Source organism: Scyliorhinus torazame, chromosome 9 (genome assembly GCF_047496885.1).
Source record: "Scyliorhinus torazame isolate Kashiwa2021f chromosome 9, sScyTor2.1, whole genome shotgun sequence".
Taxonomy (NCBI): Eukaryota; Metazoa; Chordata; class Chondrichthyes; order Carcharhiniformes; family Scyliorhinidae; genus Scyliorhinus; species Scyliorhinus torazame.
Genome location: NC_092715.1, coordinates 116,928,572 through 116,948,333, shown reverse-complemented (window position 1 = coordinate 116,948,333; position 19,762 = coordinate 116,928,572). Strand labels below are relative to the sequence as shown.

At 46.3% G+C, this 19,762-nt stretch overlaps 1 protein-coding gene across 5 annotated transcripts in view; it reads right to left on the bottom strand.

Annotated features, from left to right (window-relative positions):
• Window positions 1–19,762, bottom strand: part of man2a1 (mannosidase, alpha, class 2A, member 1) — a 327,615-nt gene that overhangs the window by 126,904 nt on the left and 180,949 nt on the right. For all 5 annotated transcript variants that reach the window (XM_072516408.1, XM_072516407.1, XM_072516409.1 and 2 more), the window contains 3 exons: window positions 6,509–6,623; window positions 4,222–4,289; window positions 1,650–1,815 (listed from right to left, as the gene is read on the bottom strand). In XM_072516408.1, coding sequence (XP_072372509.1) covers window positions 1,650–1,815; window positions 4,222–4,289; window positions 6,509–6,623 — 349 coding nt within the window. The remainder of the gene's footprint in view (window positions 1–1,649; window positions 1,816–4,221; window positions 4,290–6,508; window positions 6,624–19,762) is intronic.

Here is a 19,762-nt window from a genome sequence, read left to right as displayed (position 1 = left end):
TCTATGCCATGTACTATTCCCAGCTAAAATAGGATCCGCATGCAGAGCTACTCCACAGAAAACAACAGTTACCAAGAATTTGAATCAGATGAGGAATCAATCCAGGACTCAAGGATCCCAGGAAACCACACTAAATGCTTGGGATGCAGATTTCCCAAGTGATAGAGTAACTTCTGAAGGTCTGCTGGAAATAGTTTCAAGGATGATGAAAAATGGTGGCTCCCATTACATCTAACAGAACTGCTCTCCACAGTTGTGTTGCAGATGTCAAATTCATCAAAGCCAGACAGGGGAAAAAGTGACTGAAGGGACTTTCATACAAGTTATGGGCGGCATGGTAGCACAGTGGTTAGCACTGTTGCTTCACAGCACCAGGGTCCCAGGTTCGATTTCTGGCTTGGGTCACTGTCTGTGCAGAATCTGCACGTTCTCCCTGTGTGTGTGTGGGTTTCCTCCGGGTGCTCTGGTTTCCTCCCACAAGTCCCGAAAGACATGCTGTTAGGTAATTTGGACATTCTGAATTCTGCCTCAGTGTACCCGAACAGCTGCCAGAGTGTGGCGACTAGGGGCTTTTCACAGTAACTTCATTGCAGTGTTAATGTAAGCATACTTGTGACAATAAAGATTACTATTCTTATTATTAAATAAAACTCTCATGAGTATATACAATTGTGGGATAACTTGTAATAATAATATCACCAAATGGCTCATTTAAATAGGCTACTCTGGATCACGCCCAGTGACGGCAAGATTCAGATTACGACGTCTCATGAGATTCCATTGATATCACGAGACATTTCGAACCTCTCAAATCTCACAACAGGCTTTTCACAAGACTCAACGGCCTAGGTGTGTCACCAAGTCAGCTGCAACGAGGCCGGTAAATCGCACCCAAGGCCATTTGAGGATATCATTATTGTTTTGCTTTTACAATGCAAGTTGCTAGAAATTATGTGAAATATTAGGGTGGGTTTTGAGCTGAGCAGTGAACAGCACTAGCTGTTCACTGACTTGTACTAGATTTTTATGTCTTTTTTCAGTACCGGCTGAAAAAGTGGGAGGCATACCAGTGACAGGGATGCACACTTAGAATACATCAACTTTATGCTGGTAGTTTCCCTGATGAATGCGGACATGCAGGGAAATTTATAACGGAAATGTTAACATAGAAGCATGGTAAACATGTAACAATGGGCAGCTAGATGGCACAGTAAAGTTAACCAGTGAGGAGTTGAACCATACAGACTAGGTAAACACCAGGTTCAAGTATTGGACTGTGCTAATTTTGCTGATCATAGCTGCAGCATTAAACATGGTGTTACAATTGGCCACAGTTGCCCTTGGATTAGGAATGATTCCCCCTGGTGACTATCCACACGGAAGTGACCATGTGTGGGCACCAGTAGAATTAACTGTTTTGGTAGCTATTTTCAAAAATGCATTCAAAAAGAACATGTTTTACAATTGCATTACATAAAGCAAACAGAGAATTCTTCACATCCCTTGATCTGATTGGGTCAGGTCTTCCTGTTCAATTGTGCAACCATTGCATTTGAATAGCCTACTGACATTCACTGTTAAAGTGCATTGTTCAAGCAATGAATGGAGAAAGAAAAAATGAGTAATTAAGTAAGTAAAGCATACTTCACCTGAAATACACTTTTGGAAACTGTGATGGGCTTATCCCAAACTGCACCAATCTGTGCCTCTACTGGTCGCCCTGAAGCAGTTAGCACTCTTACTTTGTATGAACTTATTTGTACTGTTACAACAGAGATGCGATCCTGGTCTGTTGGGTTATACAGCACAATAAACCTGAAATATGAACATTTTCATTCCTTGAGATATTGTCATCATATGTCAAATTCTGTTATATGAATAGAATACGCAAGTTACTACTTGATTCAGTATACAGACTCAAAAGAACATCCAGTCTGATTCAAAACAACACAAATATGTATTTCAAAAGCTGAATTCTTACCCCCTTCCCTTCTGAAAAATGTTAGATTCCTATCAACAGAAATTTTGAAATGAAATCATCTTTCATCTTTTGTCAAGTATAAACCTAGTTCCAAGGAGAACATCACAAGATATTTCATTCTTTTAAGACTTTTGAAGTCGATCACTTTCCTCTATGACCTTTGTGGGATTTGTTCATATCAGCTGCCACTTAGTTGGTAGACAGAGGTATTGGGTTCAAGTTTCACTCCAGAGACTTGAGTACAAAAATCTAGGCGGTCACTCCCTGTACAGTGCTACGGTAGTGCTGCACTGTCATAAATGCTGGGCGGGATTTACCGACCAGACTGCCGCGTATTTTTCGGTGGTGGAGGCAGCCCACCAGTAGGATGTACCGGTCCTGCTGTTATCAACGGGATTTTAATGATTTGGTTAGTATTTTAAAAAATATTTGGTTATTATTACATTGTTGTTTGTGGAAGTTTGCAATGTGCAAATTGCTTGCCATGTTTCCAACATTACAACAGTGGCTGCAATTCAAAAGAAATTCATTGGCTGTAAAGCATTTATGGACATCCTCAGGTCATGTAATTATATAAATTCAAATCTTTAATTTATTTTCTTATGTAAATAAAATTCCCTTTCTCGGAGTAACAGAATAAAAATTAACAAAAACTATAAAACCATTTACAATATATTTTTAGAAGAACGTGGAGAGGTTCAAAGGGAATCATTGTTATGCTTCTACATTGGCATATTAAATGTGATTGTGGGAGCATCAGCCATATATTGCAATATCCAAGAGAAGGAAAAGGAGGAGGGAACCAGCCACCTGTGATGAAAATTCTCTAGTTAAAATGCCAGTTAAAGAAACTTTGCAAACCGAAAGCCGTAAGTTTTAAGAACAATGGACCACAAATCAGTCAGAAAGCTGCCATTTGTTCCACTTGGTCTGTGCGGAGTAATCCAAACAAAGTCCACTGTCCTATACGCGGCAAGCCCTGTATTTCACTTTGCTTCAAGTATTCATCTACTGTTTCATTAAACAGTAAAATGACCAGTGCTTCAATTAGTTTGTCCGCCAATGTATTTCATTCACCGTCAACATTCAGTGCAAAGAAATTTCTCCAAATCTTTCTTTTTTAGTGTTAATTTTAAATGATTGATCCCATATCACGAGATTCCCAATCAGATAGAATGATCTTTTCCAATTCACCCCATCAAACCCTTAATAATTAAAAAAAAAAGATTTAAAAAGCCTTTTAGCCTTCTTTGATCCAGTGGAATAGTCCCATAATATTACAATAACATATTATCACTAAAATTACAACTATGCAAGAGATATATGGAAACTAGCACATCAATGTAGACTTGTGATGTATTTTGATTGCAACTATTTTCCTGCAACTTGCACTGTTCTATCCAATGCTTGATCCTAAATTTTCTGTTTTCCCTTGCATGGTGAAAATGATAAATAAATCATATTTTTCCACAGTAGCCAATCCTCATTAGCATTGCTGAAATCTGGGAGAAAAGTGATAATTCCATAGAAAGTAGTGTTGCATCACAATGCTTTTAGATTATTCTTTTTGCTGAAAATACACAAGAGCATTTTAGAAGTGGGGAAAGAATCTATCTTTCATTGTACATCCAAATCAGTTATCGATAAACCAAGCAAAAAATGCTTTTGTGACTGGCAGTTTCCTCCTGGTTTATGTTTGTGACCAGTTTTGATGGGATCCAACCAAAACAGAGTGTTTTTATCTCAGCCCACCCCTACTGGTACAATGGGACATTCAAGCTAAAGCAAATTTGTTCATGTTGCAATAAATTCAAAATGTATTGCCAGATTGGGGTAAACCTGCTTGATTGTAACTTGATCACTTCAGAATTGATTATGTGAATTCATGCTGAAAGAAAGCCAAGAGTCACACTTCTGTCACAGAGGTGCGATTCAAGAACACATTATTTTCCAACAGATTGGTGCAGGATAATCTGGGCTACCAATTTTGTTAATCAGCAAACACATTTTGGCTAGCAAAGTCAAACTAGTGGAGATGGTAATTACCTGTATACATTGCTGCAGTCGATCACACTGCATTTTTTAAAAGTGCCTAAACTCACCCAACAGAGATGCGAGTTGAAACAAGAAAGAAATAGACAGAAACTTGCAGCCTGATTGGGACACACTAATCCAATACCATCACACTTTTACAGCCCTTCAAAAGTCTTTTAAAAATATTAAACATATATATCACAAACCTGGGTATTGAGCTTAATTCAATGGTTGTTCTTTGAGGTAATGAGTCCTGTGAGGCTTGACTATCATCCTGAAACAAAGTAGACCATTTAATAATAACAATAATAATCCCTTATTGTCACAAGTAGGCTTCAACGAAGTTACTGTGAAAAGCCCATAGTCGCCACATTCCGGCGTCAGTTCGGGGAGGCCGGTACGAAAATTGAATCGGCGCTGCTGGCCTTGTTCTGCATTACAAGCCAGCTGTTTAGCCCACTGAGCTAAACCAGCCTCATTTGAATGAAATTAAGTGTGGAGTTTGCACGTTCTCCCCGTGCCTGTGTGGGTTTCCTCCAGGTGCTTCGGTTTCCTCCCACAGTCCAAGGATGCACAGGTTAGGTGGATTGGCCATGCAAAATTTGCCCATTAGTGTCCGAAAGGTTTGGTGAGGTTATGGGGATAAGCATATATAAGTTGGGTGCTCTTTCAGAGGGGCAGTGCAGACTTGATGGGCCAAATGGCTTCCTTCTGCACAGTAGGTATTCTATGATTTTGTTATACTAATGAACATACTTAAAACAGTAACTATTCTTGACTAAGTGTTGGTCACATTATTTTTTCAATAAAAACTCAACATTCTCTTTACACTGCACACTCGAAAAGCACCCAGCTTCTGCACCTATATTTTCTTTAGAGTCTTTCTCTGAATACCATACAGAGTTTTTAGATACATGTAACCTTTGCATATTCCTTGGAAGGAATATGTAACATATTCCTTCCAAGGAATAACAGGAATGCGGAATATTTGGCTAATGGTAAAGTTCTTGAAAGTGTGGATGAGCAGAGGGATCTAGGTGTCCATGTACATAGATCCCTGAAAGTTGCCACCCAGGTTGATAGGGTTGTGAAGAAGGCCTATGGAGTGTTGGCCTTTATTGGTAGAGGGATTGAGTTCCGGAGTCAGGAGGTCATGTTGCAGCTGTACAGAACTCTGGTACGGCCGCATTTGGAGTATTGCGTACAGTTCTGGTCACCCCATTATAGGAAGGACGTGGAGGCTTTGGAGCGGGTGCAGAGGAGATTTACCAGGATGTTGCCTGGTATGGAGGGAAAATCTTATGAGGAAAGGCTGATGGACTTGAGGTTGTTTTCGTTGGAGAGAAGAAGGTTAAGAGGAGACTTAATAGAGGCATACAAAATGATCAGGGGGTTGGATAGGGTGGACAGTGAGAGCCTTCTCCCGCGGATGGATATGGCTGGCACGAGGGGACATAACTTTAAACTGAGGGGTAATAGATATAGGACAGAGGTCAGAGGTAGGTTCTTTACGCAAAGAGTAGTGAGGCCGTGGAATGCCCTACCTGCTACAGTAGTGAACTCGCCAACATTGAGGGCATTTAAAAGTTTATTGGATAAACATATGGATGATAATGGCATAGTGTAGGTTAGATGGCTTTTGTTTCGGTGCAACATCGTGGGCCGAAGGGCCTGTACTGCGCTGTATTGTTCTATGTTCTATGTTCTTTGCACCTTCTGCTTTCTATATGTTGCTCTAATTTACTTGCTGTCCGAGCCAGGGAGGAATTGTGGAGAGCTGTGGAATATTCAAAAAGAGCCTGTGGTGGAGGAGCTCAGTTCCAAGATGAAGATTACGGATCAAATCAGAAACTTATTTTCTGATAAACGAAATTAAACAAAGTTATAGATGAAGCAATCCCCAAGCAAAGATCAGAAAAGGGTGGATATCCAAGAATGACTTCAATGATTTAGACTGTCCCTTTATGGTCAAATCTGGACCTTTATTGGTTTAGCCTAAATCAATATTTTCTATGGTGCTGTCTGGAAACTAATGCCAGATTTTGCTAATTTTCTTCTAATCATCCTCCTTAAAAGCAGTTTGTGGATACTCAGAGGCGTGAACCTCCTGTCCATGAACAAGTGAATCACCCATCTACTTTAAAAAAAAAAGGATTTCTGCCTGTGGACATTACTGACCAGATCCCATGTATTTTCCAAATGTATTTGCCCAGTAAAGGTGGATGTAGGTCCTCTGTTATAATTGTTTTTTTTTGTTGTTTACAACAGAGGTTTCCAGGCCAATTCAGAAAGCATTTAGAGTCAATCATACAGCATGTGACTGGGGTCGCTTGTATGAATGACAGGTTCCCCTTCCTGAAAGACATTAATGAATTAGTTGCATAATTACAGCAATCCATCAACTTCCAAAGGCTTTTTTCACTTATACCAGCCCACTTATTTATAGTAATCGCTAGGATGCATGGAAGTCAATTGAAAAGTAAAGTTTCTCACCATCTGAAGAAAAGGTGTTGAAGGTGTGTGCTTGTAATTTTCCTTGTCTTTTAAAATGAGAAAATGTGCTGAGTCACCGATCACTTTTTTCAAGTTCATTATTGAGTGAAGTAATCTGTAAAGACAAAAGGTCCAAGAATATTAAATTTTTTTGCCTTTTTTAGGGAGGAGGTTGTGGATAAAGGGGAGTTTGGAGGCCTGGTACACTTTCCCTGGCAGAGCACACTTCAACCAGCACTTTTCATCCTTGATAGATTTGTGCCTAACACAAGTAAATTGGGTGTTCTAGTCCAGAGGGCCAGATGGTGAAGGATAGATCCAGCCTTAACACACTTTCATAAGCTGCAGCAATTGATGAGCTATAAAAGAGCTTCCTGGTCAAATAAGGAGGTACTGCATCTTGAACAAAACATTCCAGTGACATTAACATGGATACTTGAGAGCTTGGGTATTTTTCAAAACTAAATTTCGCTTGTAAATATTTCACATGACATTGATTTCACTTTATTCATGTGTGCATCATTCATTATTAGTTGCCGAGACTAGCTTAGTTAGAGACCTAAATGTACTACAGGGCATGTCTCATTGTTGGTATGTATTGATGGTTATAGGGAAGTTAGAGACATTTCTTTTCTGTGGAAGAAATAGTGTTGTGTTTTTGCATTCACTCTTTGTTGAATGTTTATGTTAGTATCCAATGTTGTACTCACCACTCTATGGGCATGGCTGAACATGAAGGCACAGCTGGGCCTCCCTTCTATGCTTGCAAAGGAAGCTGTCTGAGACCACTCTGAGCAGGAATAATTGAAATGTTCTAGCGATGTCCTCAAAGCCCTGTAAGGACTTTGCCATCCAACACCCTGGGATGGGTCCACATTTGCACAGTACTGACCCTGCCCTTTAGGCTTCTTATTTTCATACTTTGGCTGACTGTCTCCATGCACCGCCGCCCCCCCCCCCCCCCCCCCCTCCTCCCAATTACACCAAAGACCATCTCACTTCACTCCTCCATGTCCCTGATCCAAACCTGTCATCCACTGGATCCCTCCTCCACTCTTCTATGCACCTGGCTCCACTCCATAACTTCTCTCACCACCGACTCATCCGCTGATCCCAAGCCTCCATGCAAGAGTCCATTCTCCTACTCCCCTACCTTGTGCCATTGAGTTGAACAAAAAAAAGCTGACCTTACACACAAGTGCACAAAGACTGGTGCACGTCCTCTTTAAACAATGGTGAACTGGGCGCTATGAGATTCTTGTGTGCTGCTGACTTTATGTCGAAGGCAGGATTTTCTTTAAAAAACTGCTTCACTTTAGTGAGTTTTCATGGCATGAAAATGTATTACAAGTACAAACCTGTCACAGGCTGACGTAATGTTCGACATGCTACAAACATGCCATTAATTGCAACTCTGCATCGCATCCTGCCGTTTGGGAAATCAAAATCAAAATTTCACATCCCACCTGATTAGTCACCTTGAATCCATTGTTTTCCACTATTGTGGACTTCATAAAATAACCCCACACTATTCAGATTGACATTATCCCGTGTAAAACAATTATCTATATAACATTCAATGAGTATATGATCTTCGGTGAACCCATTGTACAGAATATCACTTAAAATATGGCAGGGTAGACTTAAACCCAGGCAAGTGAGCCTCTGGTGAGGAAAATACTGCAATTGAAGCCGAAACATCAGTGCAACTGTGGCCAGTCACAGCTCAACAGGTGATTTCAGTAACTTGAGTCTGTCAGTTAAAACAGCTGTAAGCTGTTAAAAGTTAGTTGAAAGCATAAGCAACAATCCAGTCAAAAAGATGCAGCAGTTAAGGTTTATGGTGTAAAGCAATGCAGTCCGTCACAGAAGTATAGACTATATGTCTAAAGCATCAAGAAATTTGAAGCCAAGTATGGGAGAATTCAGAATTCTGACCCAGATCTACTGGTCTCCGGATTGTTGGAGACCAGATCTACCTGCCCCCTCAACCCCAAGGTGTGCTTCAGGACCTCTCTGAAGTCCCAACTCACTGAATGCCAGGGAGAGCTGAACTTCTGATGGGCAAATTCCCTGCTCCCAAGGACCCTCTGAGTTAGAGTGGGAAGTTTAGACAATTACTAATCTGAGCTGTTACCCAGGAAACACTATTCCTAAGTTACCTTAGGACCCTCTATTTTGTATATGCTCACGGACTGAGCGTCAATAGCTCCCTAGCATTGAGAATTCCAAAGATTTATAATCGAATGAGTGAGGAAATTTATCCTCGTTTCAATCCAGGGTTGCCTCCTTATTCTGTGACTGTGACCCCTATGTGTTTTAGATTTTAGGGCTGAGGTGAAGAGAAATACCTTCACCCAGAGAGCTGTGGTAGTGAATCTGTGGAATTCACTGCCACAGAAAGTAGCTGAGGGCAAAATGGTGTGTGATTTCAAGAAGGAATTAGATACAGTTCTTGGGGCCAAAGGGATCAAGGGATATGAAGGCGAAGGAGGGATCAGGGTATTGAATTTGCTGATCAGCCATGAATGGCAGAACAGGTCTGAATGGCCTACTCCTGCTTCTGTTTTCTATGTATCTCTGTATAGATTCTCCAGTCAGGGGAAACATTTTCTCAGCATCTCTTAAACTCATTAAGAACTTTTTATGTTTCAATTAGATCACCTCTCGTCCTTGTAAATATCACAAAATATTGGCCAAGTCTACTCAATCTCGCCAAATAGTATAGCCCACTCATCCCAGAAACCACTCAAGTGAACCTATGTTGCACACTCTCTTGGCAAGTGTGTAAGGAGACCAAAACGACCGGCACCCACTGCCGTAAAAAGATCAACACCCTCCACCTGTTTGCATGGGCGGCACGGTGGGTTGACACCGACTCCCCCTCCCACCCGACCTCCTAAGAGAACACCTCGGAGGGGAGTTCCGAAGAGATCACCATATTCGTGGCACAGCTGTCATCCCCACCCTCGACCAGCGGAGACACACACCTTGGTGAGCGACAGTAGTGGACAGGCTTCTGGGACACATTCTGGTGAGCATACACAGTTGCTGATGCACATCAGGTGGAAGTAGGAATGCCCAGGCGAAACAGCAGTCGGAGGTATGCTGAATCCCAGGACCCACCTGAGTCCCAGTCAGTTGCTGAGCCTCCGGATAAGGTTTACCCGGAGCTGTGCAGTTGATAGGTTGCGGCTGTGAGATTCAGAGGGGGTGTCTGCGACACTCCAACAGGTCCATAGCCAATTGGAGGAGTCCCAGAGGCTACGGACACAGGAGATGATGCCAGCAATGGGTGACACCGAGGCCAACATGGGTGGCGACCGCAGTGGAGAGCCGGGTGCACGACGTCGGCAGTCTGAATGGAGGTGTCGAAGGCGTGGGTCAGTCAGTGATGGCCATGGTAGCATGTCTGTCTCACTGGGGGACGTGTCCCAGTCCCAGGTGGACCATTTTGAGGCGCTGCGAAGCATATCCCAGTCTCAGGTGAGCACTGCCTAGGCACTCCAGTACTGGCACTGGAGGGGTGCAGAGGAGATTTACTAGGTTGATTCTGGAGTTGATAAGATTGGCTTATGAGGAGAGACTGAGTAGTCTGGGACTGTGCTCATTGGAATTTAGAAGGGGGGATCTGATTGAAACATATAAAATTATGAATAGTTAATACAGAAGCAGGGAGGTTGTTTCATCTGGCAGTTGAAACTAGAACTAGGGGACATTGTCTCAAAATAAGGAGGAGCAGATTTAGGACTGAGTTGAGGAGGAACTTCTTCACCCAAAGGGTTGTAAATCTGTGCAATTCCCTGCCGAGTGAAGCAGTTGAGGCTACCTCGTTGCATGTTTTTAAGGCAAAGATGTTTGAACAGTAATGGAATTAACGATTATGGTGAGCGGGCAGGTAAGTGGAGCTGAGTCCACAAAAAGATCAGCCATGATCTTATTCAATGGTGGAACAGGCTCTAGGGGCCAGATGGCCTACTCTGCTCCTAGCTCTTATATTTTTATATGTCCTGTTTGCTTGACTACATGTCCCGGTCACTGGTGGACCTTTCTGGGGCGGATCAGCGGGTGACCCTCTGTACCGCAGTGCACCACCAGAGTGGTCGAGGCATCGGAACCGCATTTTGAGGAGTCTGATGCACCGCCAATGACAACCCGGTTGGCCTCGTTGTAGCAGGTCTTTGCACTGGTCACCGGCCTCATTACTGGCATCATTAGCCAAGAGCCAACCGACCATCCTGAGTGGTCCTTGAAGAGGCAGGGGATGTCCGACTGCCCCAGGAATCTAGCGGTCGTGCACACTCCCTGGGAAGTGTGCATGCAAGCGCATTATCATCACGTGGTGGTCACACACAATTTGGACGTTCAGCCTTCCTGTTGACCTAAGGCACTCCCTGACGGTCCGGTGCATGCAAGGCAATAAGCCTTGTATTACTCCCTGGACCCTGGCAACCCGTCGATGGCAGAGAATCCTGCTGCCCAGGCATCTTGTTGGGCCTGGTCCAGATCAAAGTTTATAAAGTTAGCTGCCAGGGCAAACAGTGCATCTGTGGACTCATGGATGCACCTGTGGGCTGTAGCTTGTGAAGTGCCGCACAAGTCCCCGCTTGAGCCCTGGAATGATCCTGAGGTGTAGAAGTTCAGGGCTGGGCAGCACGGTAGCCTAGGAATGATCCTGAGGCCTAGAAGTTCAGGGCTGGGCAGCACGTTTGCCTAGTGGTTGGCTCTGCTGCCTCATGGTGCTGAGGACCCAAGTTCGATCCCGGCCCCGGAGCATTGTCCATGTAGAGTTTGCACATTCTCCAGTGTTTGCATGGGTCTCACCCCCACAACCGCAAATGTGCAGGGTAGGTGAATTGGCCATGCCAAATTGTCCCTCAATTGGAAAAAAAAAAGGATTGGGTACTTTAAATTAAAAAAAAGCAGATCAGGGCTGCGGTGACCTTGACGGCCAATGGAGCAGGTATCCTCCTCCTCTATGTGGTGCCAAGTCCACCAGGACATGGCACTGGTGCCACACACTCCCCTTGTTGAGGCACTGTCCGTCATCTGTTCAAAAACCAGCCTGCACACCTTGGGCCGTCGCCAGCTTCCGCCTCTGGGACTCTTCCTGACCTGAGTCCTCAGGGTGTGGGACGCCACCTCGAGCCACTGCCGATGCTGCAGTCACTGCCTTCTCTGGGTCTGGTTGCCTGGCCTACCAGGAGCACCGCAAGGGCAGCTTCTGCAGGATCCAAGATATCATCCATCCTGTATAATATCTGTAAGGAATTGGAGAGGGTGAGTGACTGCCTTCCATCCCGGAACCCTTCAACCCCTCCATGGCTCACACCCCCATCACATCCCCTGCCATCCCAAAGGGTGTCATCCAACACGCCCTGCCCACACTCCCCCGCCCGCAATGGGGGCCGCTGTTCACCAGACCCCAGAAACCAGCTCGTAACGTTACCTGGATCGGGCACTGGTCCCCTCTACGGTGCACACACCCACTCTCTGGTCGCGGAAATTACGCTGGTGCTGTGGCTCAGCCCCTGGGTGTTCGGATGTTGGTTGCTGCATCCAGGTGTTGCTTCCTGTAGTGTTGAGGCACAGTAACCAGGCCTCATGGTCTGGTTGGGATGCTTGGCAATAACGCCTCCATGCCACTTGGCACACCTACCCACGGGAATCCACTTGGGAGCTGTGAAGTGCTCACTTAACTACGATTGAAAATTCCCTATTAGCAATAGCCTTCAGCCGCGCTGCCAGAGTTATAGGTTGTCGGTGGGCCAGATAGGCAGGAGCTGGGGTTGCCCCCATTATGGGAACACACGATCCAGGGGGGTGACATGGCGAGCCCACGGGTGCAGAGGCACCCACCACCCTCCCAGTCCAGGCGTGCCACCCCTACCCCCAGCCTCACTGCCCGGAAGTGAAGATGGCTAATCATCTCCTCGGATCCCCACAGCAGCCATTCCGCCATCTTCACTTTTTTAAGGTATACTAATCAGCACCCACATGACCATTCGCTGGTGAGGTGGACAGATCATGGGAAGCTGTTAGATACGGAGTCGTTCCCGTTAACTGTATGAAGATTGGCTTTAAGCAGTGATTACGAGCTTCTCGCAACGCCACGGCGGGATCCTGATTTCACCAACGGAAACGGGCCGGTTAGATCACAAACCAATCAGCCCCCATTAGATTCATCAATCGAATGGCCACGTCGACGTCTCGCTCAAGCACGACGCAGCCGTTAAATTGCACCCTAAGCTGATTGGGGACTTTCTGGGGTATAAACTCAACGTGGGGAACAGCGAGCTCTTTGTGGTGCATTCAGGGGGCCAGGGAAGGGGAATAGACGAGCTACCGCTGAGGAGGGCGGAAAGGAGCTTTCGGTACCTATGGATCCAAGTAGGTAGGTAGGAGTTGGGGGGCCCTACACAAGCTCAATTTGCCGCTGTTGGTGGAGCAGATGGAGGAGGATTTAAAAAGATGGGATATGCTGCCACTCTCACTGGCAGGTAGGGTGCAGTCGGTCAAAATGACGGTCCTCCCGAGGTTTCTCTTTGTGTTCCAGTGCCTTCCCATTATGATCCCCTAGGCCTTTTTCAAACGGGTAAGTAAGAGCATCATGGGTTTTGTGTGGGCGAATAAGACCCCGAGGGTAAAGAGTGTTTCTGGAGCGTAGCAGGGACAGGGCGGGGGGGGCTGGCGCTGCCGAATTTGTGCGGCTATTATTGGGTCGCCAATGTGGCGATGATCCGTAAGTGGGTAATGGAGGGAGAGGGGGTGGCGAATCATCAGTTCGTCCCGGGAAGGATGGATGGGGGGTTTCGGAGCTGGCATTGGGCAGGGATTAGAAGAATAGGGGATCTGTTCATCGATGGGACGTTTGCGAGCCTTGGGGCGCTGGAGGAGAAGTTTGGGTTACCCCCGGGAAACGCTTTCAGGTACATGCAAGTGAGGGCGTTTGTGAGGCGGTAGTTGAGGGAATTCCCGCTGCTTCCGGCATGTGGGATTCAGGACAGGGTGACTTCGGGTGTATGGGTTGGAGAAGGCAAGGTTTCGGCGATTTACCGAGAGCTGAAGGAAGAGGAGGAGGCCTCGGTGGAGGAGTTAAAGGGCAAGTGGGAGGAGGAGCTTGGGCCGAAGGGCCTGTTCTGTGCTGTATTTTCTATGTTCTATGAGGGTCTGTGGGCTGATGCCCTGAGTAGGGTTAATTCTTCCTCCTCTTGCGCCAGGCTCAGCCTAATACAGTTCAAAGTTACTCACAGAGCGCATATGACATGGGCGAGGTTGAGTAGGTTCTTTGGGGTGGAGGACAGTTGTGGGAGGTGCTCGGAAGCCCGGCAAATCACGTCCATATGTTCTGGTCGTGCCCGGCACTGGATGGGTTTTGGAGGGGTTTTGCGAGGACTATGTCCAAGGTGGTGAAAGCCCGGGTCAAGCCGAGCTGGTGGTTGGCACTATTTGGGGTAACGGACGAGCCGGGAGTGCAGGAGATGAAAGAGGCTGGTATTCTGGCCTTTGTGTCCCTGGTAGCCCGGCGGAGGATTTCGCTATTATGGAAAGATGCGAAGCCCCCTAGTGTGGAAGCTTGGATCAATGACATGGCAGGGTTCATCAAGCTGGAGAGGATAAAGTTTGCCTTGCGAGGGTCTGTGCAGGGGTTCCTCAGGCGGTGGCAACCGTTCCTAGACTATCTCACGGAGCGTTAGGAGGAGGTCAGCAGCAGCAGCAGCCCAGGGGCGGTGGGGGGGGGGGGCTTCCCTATTGGTGCTTTTAAATGTCATATGGGGGGTTATTGTATATGGGGGAAATCCAATGTATAATTTTTGATTGTTGTGTTCTTGTTTCTTTCTTTTTGTTGGGGGGGGGGGGTAAATCTGTTGAAAATTTTGAATAAATATATATATTTTTTTAAAACCAACTCTCGGAGCTCCCTGTCAACATCAACAATCGCCTCATAACCCTCTGTGACTACAACTTGCCAAGAGCCAGGAGGCAATGGTCATGAGTGCTTACACCCCAACCCTTGATGTCAATGATGAGTCCAAAGAAGGCTTCTACTCCACCCTGGACACATTACTCACCAACATTCCAAAGGAAGAGAAGATGTTCCTCCTTGGGGACTTCAACATCAGGGTTGGAAAGGACTCCTATCCCTGGAAAGGAACCATTGGAAAGGAAGGAGTTGGGAATTGCAACTCCAACAGGGTTCTCCTGCTCACCAAATGCATGAAGCACCAGCTTCTCATCATTAACACACTGTTCGCCAAAATACAAGTTTAAGACTTTCTAGAGACATCCACGATCAAAGCACTGGCACATGATCAATTTTGTCATCGTCCGATCCTGAGACCAAAGTGATGTCCTCACCACCAAAGCAATGACCAGTGCTGGATAGACCACCGGTTCATCCGCTCTTCTATGTCCACCAAACTTCACCAGGAGCAGCAGAAGATGAAGAAACAGCTCAGATAAAATGTTGAGTGGCTTCAAGAGCCAAGCATTTTCTTTTTTTAATGTATTTTATTCCAAACATATTCAAAAGTACAAAAACATACATAAATCCGATAACATTCTCCACATCTCAGTTTGTACAAGTTTTTCCCCCTTTTCATCACCCGACGACAAATCCTCGAACATGGTCATGAACAGTCCCCACTGTATCTCAAAGCCCTGTGCTGATCCCCTCAATTCAAACTTAATCTTCTCCAGCCGGAGAATCATATAGGTCCCTCAGCCAGGCCGCCACTCCCGGCGGCGTTATCGACCGCCATTCCAGCAAAATCCTTCACCGGGCAACTAGAGAGGCGAAGGCCACAACATCAACCGTCCTCCCCTCCATCAACTCAGGCACTTCTGATACTTCAAAAATTGCTTTCACAGGGTCCGGCCCAGCCTCTACCCCCACAATCTTTGATTATGTCCCAAACATCCTGGCGTAATATAATCAGGGCATAGTTTTAAGGCCAATTAAATTAGATATCTTAAATAATTGGGCACTTTTAAATTAAAACCACAGTCTGCTCCAACAAGAAACCTGCAGAATCCGAATATCCAGAACTCAGGATGTCTGGAGCAGCCCTTGATAACCCACCAAGTAATTATCGCTCCTACTTGAGAGGTATTGACATATTGTCCACAGTTCCTGATACCCCATCAAGTGATTATTGCTCCTACTTAAGATGCATTGGCCTATTGCCCACAGTTCCTGGTAACCCATCAAGCAATCATCGCTCCTCCTAGGGTGGGCTCAGGTGCCCTGGCAACAGGTCATCAACAAGACCACTGGCCGCTGAGACCCTGCCTCCTGAGACTCCATTGGCTGAAGGCCAAGGCAAGTGGAAAAGGAGGTGGGTGGTGCCAAGGGGATAAAAGTAGGCATTCCAGACATCTGGAAGCAAAGACTCGGGGAGTGAGGTGACTTTGACCAGACCAGAAGGAAGAAAGCAAGAAACAGCCAGCGAGAATCACTTTGGCAAAGAGGAAAAAGAGGGACTCAGGGATCAGATCTGCAGCATACCAAACCACCTTTGCGGGTAGTATAATCAAATCCTGGCGTTTCTTGTATGTATAGTGGGTAATTTATGGGTTAACTATATTTAATAAAGTGTGTTGCATTATATCAATGTCCTGCTTTGTTCTCCTCATAAATAAAGACACCTGGGTAAACTTTAATTAAGGAGCTGGTTAAAGTATCTGAATTGGACTGATACAACAACTCCCTCCCAGTATTTCTTCAACTTTGCACAGCCCCAGAACATATGTGCGTAGTTTGCTGGTCCTCGCCCACACTTCTCACACTTGACTGCCACTCCCTGGAAGAACTCACTCATCCTCGCCCAAGTCATGTGCACCACCTTAAACTGAATCAAACTCATCTTCGCACACGAAGAGGTCGAATTCACCCTGCTCCGTCTCACTCCCCATCCTGTCTCCTTCCCCCCAACTCTTCCTCCCATTTCTCCTTAGTCCTCACCACCTGTGCTCCCTCTGCTCTCCCAGCCAGCCGTATAGGTCCCCCTCCCCTTCCACGTCCGGGAGCAGCAACCGCTCCAATAAGGTATAGTCCTGCAGCTTGGGAAACCCTCTCCATTCCTTCCACACTAAGTCTCTCACTTGCATATACCTGACTTTGCTTCCCTTCGGAAGCTCTACCCGCTACTGCAGCTCTTCTAGACTTAAAAACCTCTCCTCCAGGTATAGATCCCTCGCCCTCACCAGTCCCACCTCTCTCATCTCCTATACATGCCATCTGTCTCCCCCTGCTTAAACCTGTGGTTCTCACACAGCGGTGATAGCACCGACATCCCTTCCATCCTGAAGTGTCTCCTCAACTGGTTTCACACCCTAATCGTGGACTGTAGAACCGGGCTCTCCACATACCTCGGTGCCAGTGGTAACGCCGCCGTCACCATCGCCCCCAGGCTGGACCCTCTACAGGACTCCTCCTCTCTCCTGACCCATTCTGACCCCTCTCCTTCCCACCACCGACATTTGCCACCCAGTAGTAGTGCAGTATATCCGGTAGCAACAACCCTTGTAGCAGGGCCTTCTTCACCCCAAGTACCTTCCACACCCATATAAACTCCAAAATCGCTGCATCCAATTCCCGGAAAAAGACCTTCGGAATGAAGATCGGGAGGGTTTGGAATACAAGTAGGAACCTTGGCAGAACGTTCATTTCTACCACCTGGACCCTCTCTGCCAGTGTCAGGTGTTATGTATCCCATCTCCTAAAGCTCTCCCTTATCTCAACACCAACTTTGTCAGGTTCCAGTTGTGCATCGTCGCCCACGTCCCCATCACCTGAACCCCCAAATACCAAAACCTATCCCTGGCTACTCAATGGCTACACCCCCAAATTGGATCCCAGACCCACCTCATTCACTGGAAACACCTCACGTTTTCTGACATTCAGCTTATAGCCCAAGCAGGCCCCAAACCTCTCTAATAAGCCCATAATTCTCCCCATACTCTTCAGTGAGTTTGATACGAACAGCAGCAGGTCAACAACATCCGGTGTTCCCTACTCCCCCCTCGTAATCCCCTGCCACTCTGCGGGCTATTGCAAGGGCTCTATCGCCATCGAAGCCACATATGGCAGATGCACCCATGCCACATCAGCCCAAACCCAAACCTTCCTACAACCTCAAACAGGTACCGCCACTCCATCCGGTCGAAAGCCTTCCCCGCGTAGATAGAGACAACTATATCCAGTACCCGTCCCTTCGACGGGGCATGATCACATTTAAAACCATAAGACATAGGAGCAGAATTAGGCCACTCGACCCATCGAGTCTGCTCCGCCATTCAATCATGGCTGATATTTTTCTCATCCCCGTTCTCCTGCCTTCTCCCCATACCCCTGATCACCTTATTAATCAAGAACCTATCTATCTCGGTCTTAAAGACACAGTGAATTGGCCTCCACCTCCTTCAGCGGCAAAGAGTTCCATAGATTCACCACCCTCTGGCTGAAGAAATTCCTCCTCATCTCTGTTTTAAAGGATCGTCCCTTTAGTCTGAGATGGTGTCCTCTGGTTCTAGTTTTTCCTACAAGTGTAAACATCTTCTCCACGTCCACTCTATCCAGGCCTCGCAGTATCCTGTAAGTTTTAATAAGATCCTCCCTCATCCTTCTAAACTCCAACCAGTACAGACCCAGAGTCCTCAAACGTTCTTCATACGACAAACTCTTCATTCCAGGGATCATTCTTGTGGATCTCCTCTGGACCCTTTCCAAGACCGGCACAGCCTTCCTTAGATACGGGGCCCAAAACTGCTCACAACACTCCAAATGGTGTCTGACCAGAGCCTTATACAGCCGCAGAAGTACATCCCTGCTCTTGTTGGAATGAAAGAAGACTTGCTTAAAGTACAATCATCAGCACGGCCTAATTGGGCTGAATGACCTGTTTTGTACTATATGTTCTATGCAATTCTATGTTAAGTCCTGAACTACAGCTATTACAGATGGAAGTGTTACCATTGATGCATGATATTCCTGTGTGCGGCAAAGAGTTACACAGATTCACCACCCTCTGGCTGAAGAAATTCCTCTCATCCCAGTTTTAAAGGATCGTCCTCAAGTCTGAGATTGTGTCCTCTGCTTCTAGTTTTTCATACAAGTGGAAACATCCTCTCTACGTCCACTCTATCCAGGCCTCGCAGTATCTTGTAAGTTTCAATAAGAACCCTTCCTCATCCTTCTAAACTCCAACGAGTACAGACCCAGAGTCCTCAACTGTTCTTCATACGACAAACTCTACATTCCAGGGATCATTCTTGTGGATTTCCTCTGGACCCTTTCCAAGGCCAGCACATCCTTCCTTAGATACGGGGCCCAAAACTGCTCACATTACTCCAAATGGGGTTTGACCAGACCTTGTATAGCCTCAGAAGTACATCCCTGGTCCTGTATTCTAGCCCTCTCAACATAATAACTGTCTAATATTACTGGAAAGTTGCCTGCCCTTCATGAAACCCGTTTGGTCCTCTGCAACCACCCCCGGAACACATCCTTCCATCCTCCCCTCCATTAACTTCGCCAACACTTTCACATCTGTATTTCACAATGATATGGGCCTAGATGACCCACACTCCAGCGGGTCCTTCCCCTTCTTCGGGATTAGCATATTCGACGCCTGGTTCAGTGTCTCCGTCAGCTCCCCCCTTCTCCAGCGCCTTGTTAAACATGCGCAATAAATGTGGTACCAACTCCGTCGCAAACTCCTTATAGAACTCCGCCGGGTAACCGTCCGCCCTGGGGCCTTCCCTGACTTTATTTATTTTATTCTATCCATCACCTCTCTCAACCCTAAGGGCTCCTCCAGCGCCTGCCTCCTCTCTTCATCCAGCCGTGGGAATTCCAGCCCGTCCAAAAACCATCCCGTGTCCCCTTCCTCACCATCCAGATTGGCCCTATACAACTTCCCATAGTACTCCCTGAACGCCTCATAGAAACATAGATACGTAGAAGATAGGAGCAGGAGGAGGCCTTTTGGCCCTTCGAGTCTGCTCCGCCATTTATCATGGCTCATCATCCAACTCAATAACCTAATCCTCATTTATCTTCCCCGGCTGCGACTCTACCTACCCCTTCCCTGTCGTTCTTTCAGGATTTCTCAAGACACTGTCTGCCTCTGTAGCCGATGGGCTAGCATGCGGCTCGCCTTCTCTCCATATTCATGATGTGGAGATGCCGGCGTTGGACTGGGGTGAGCACAGTAAGAAGTCTTACAACACCAGGTTACAGTCCGGAGAAGG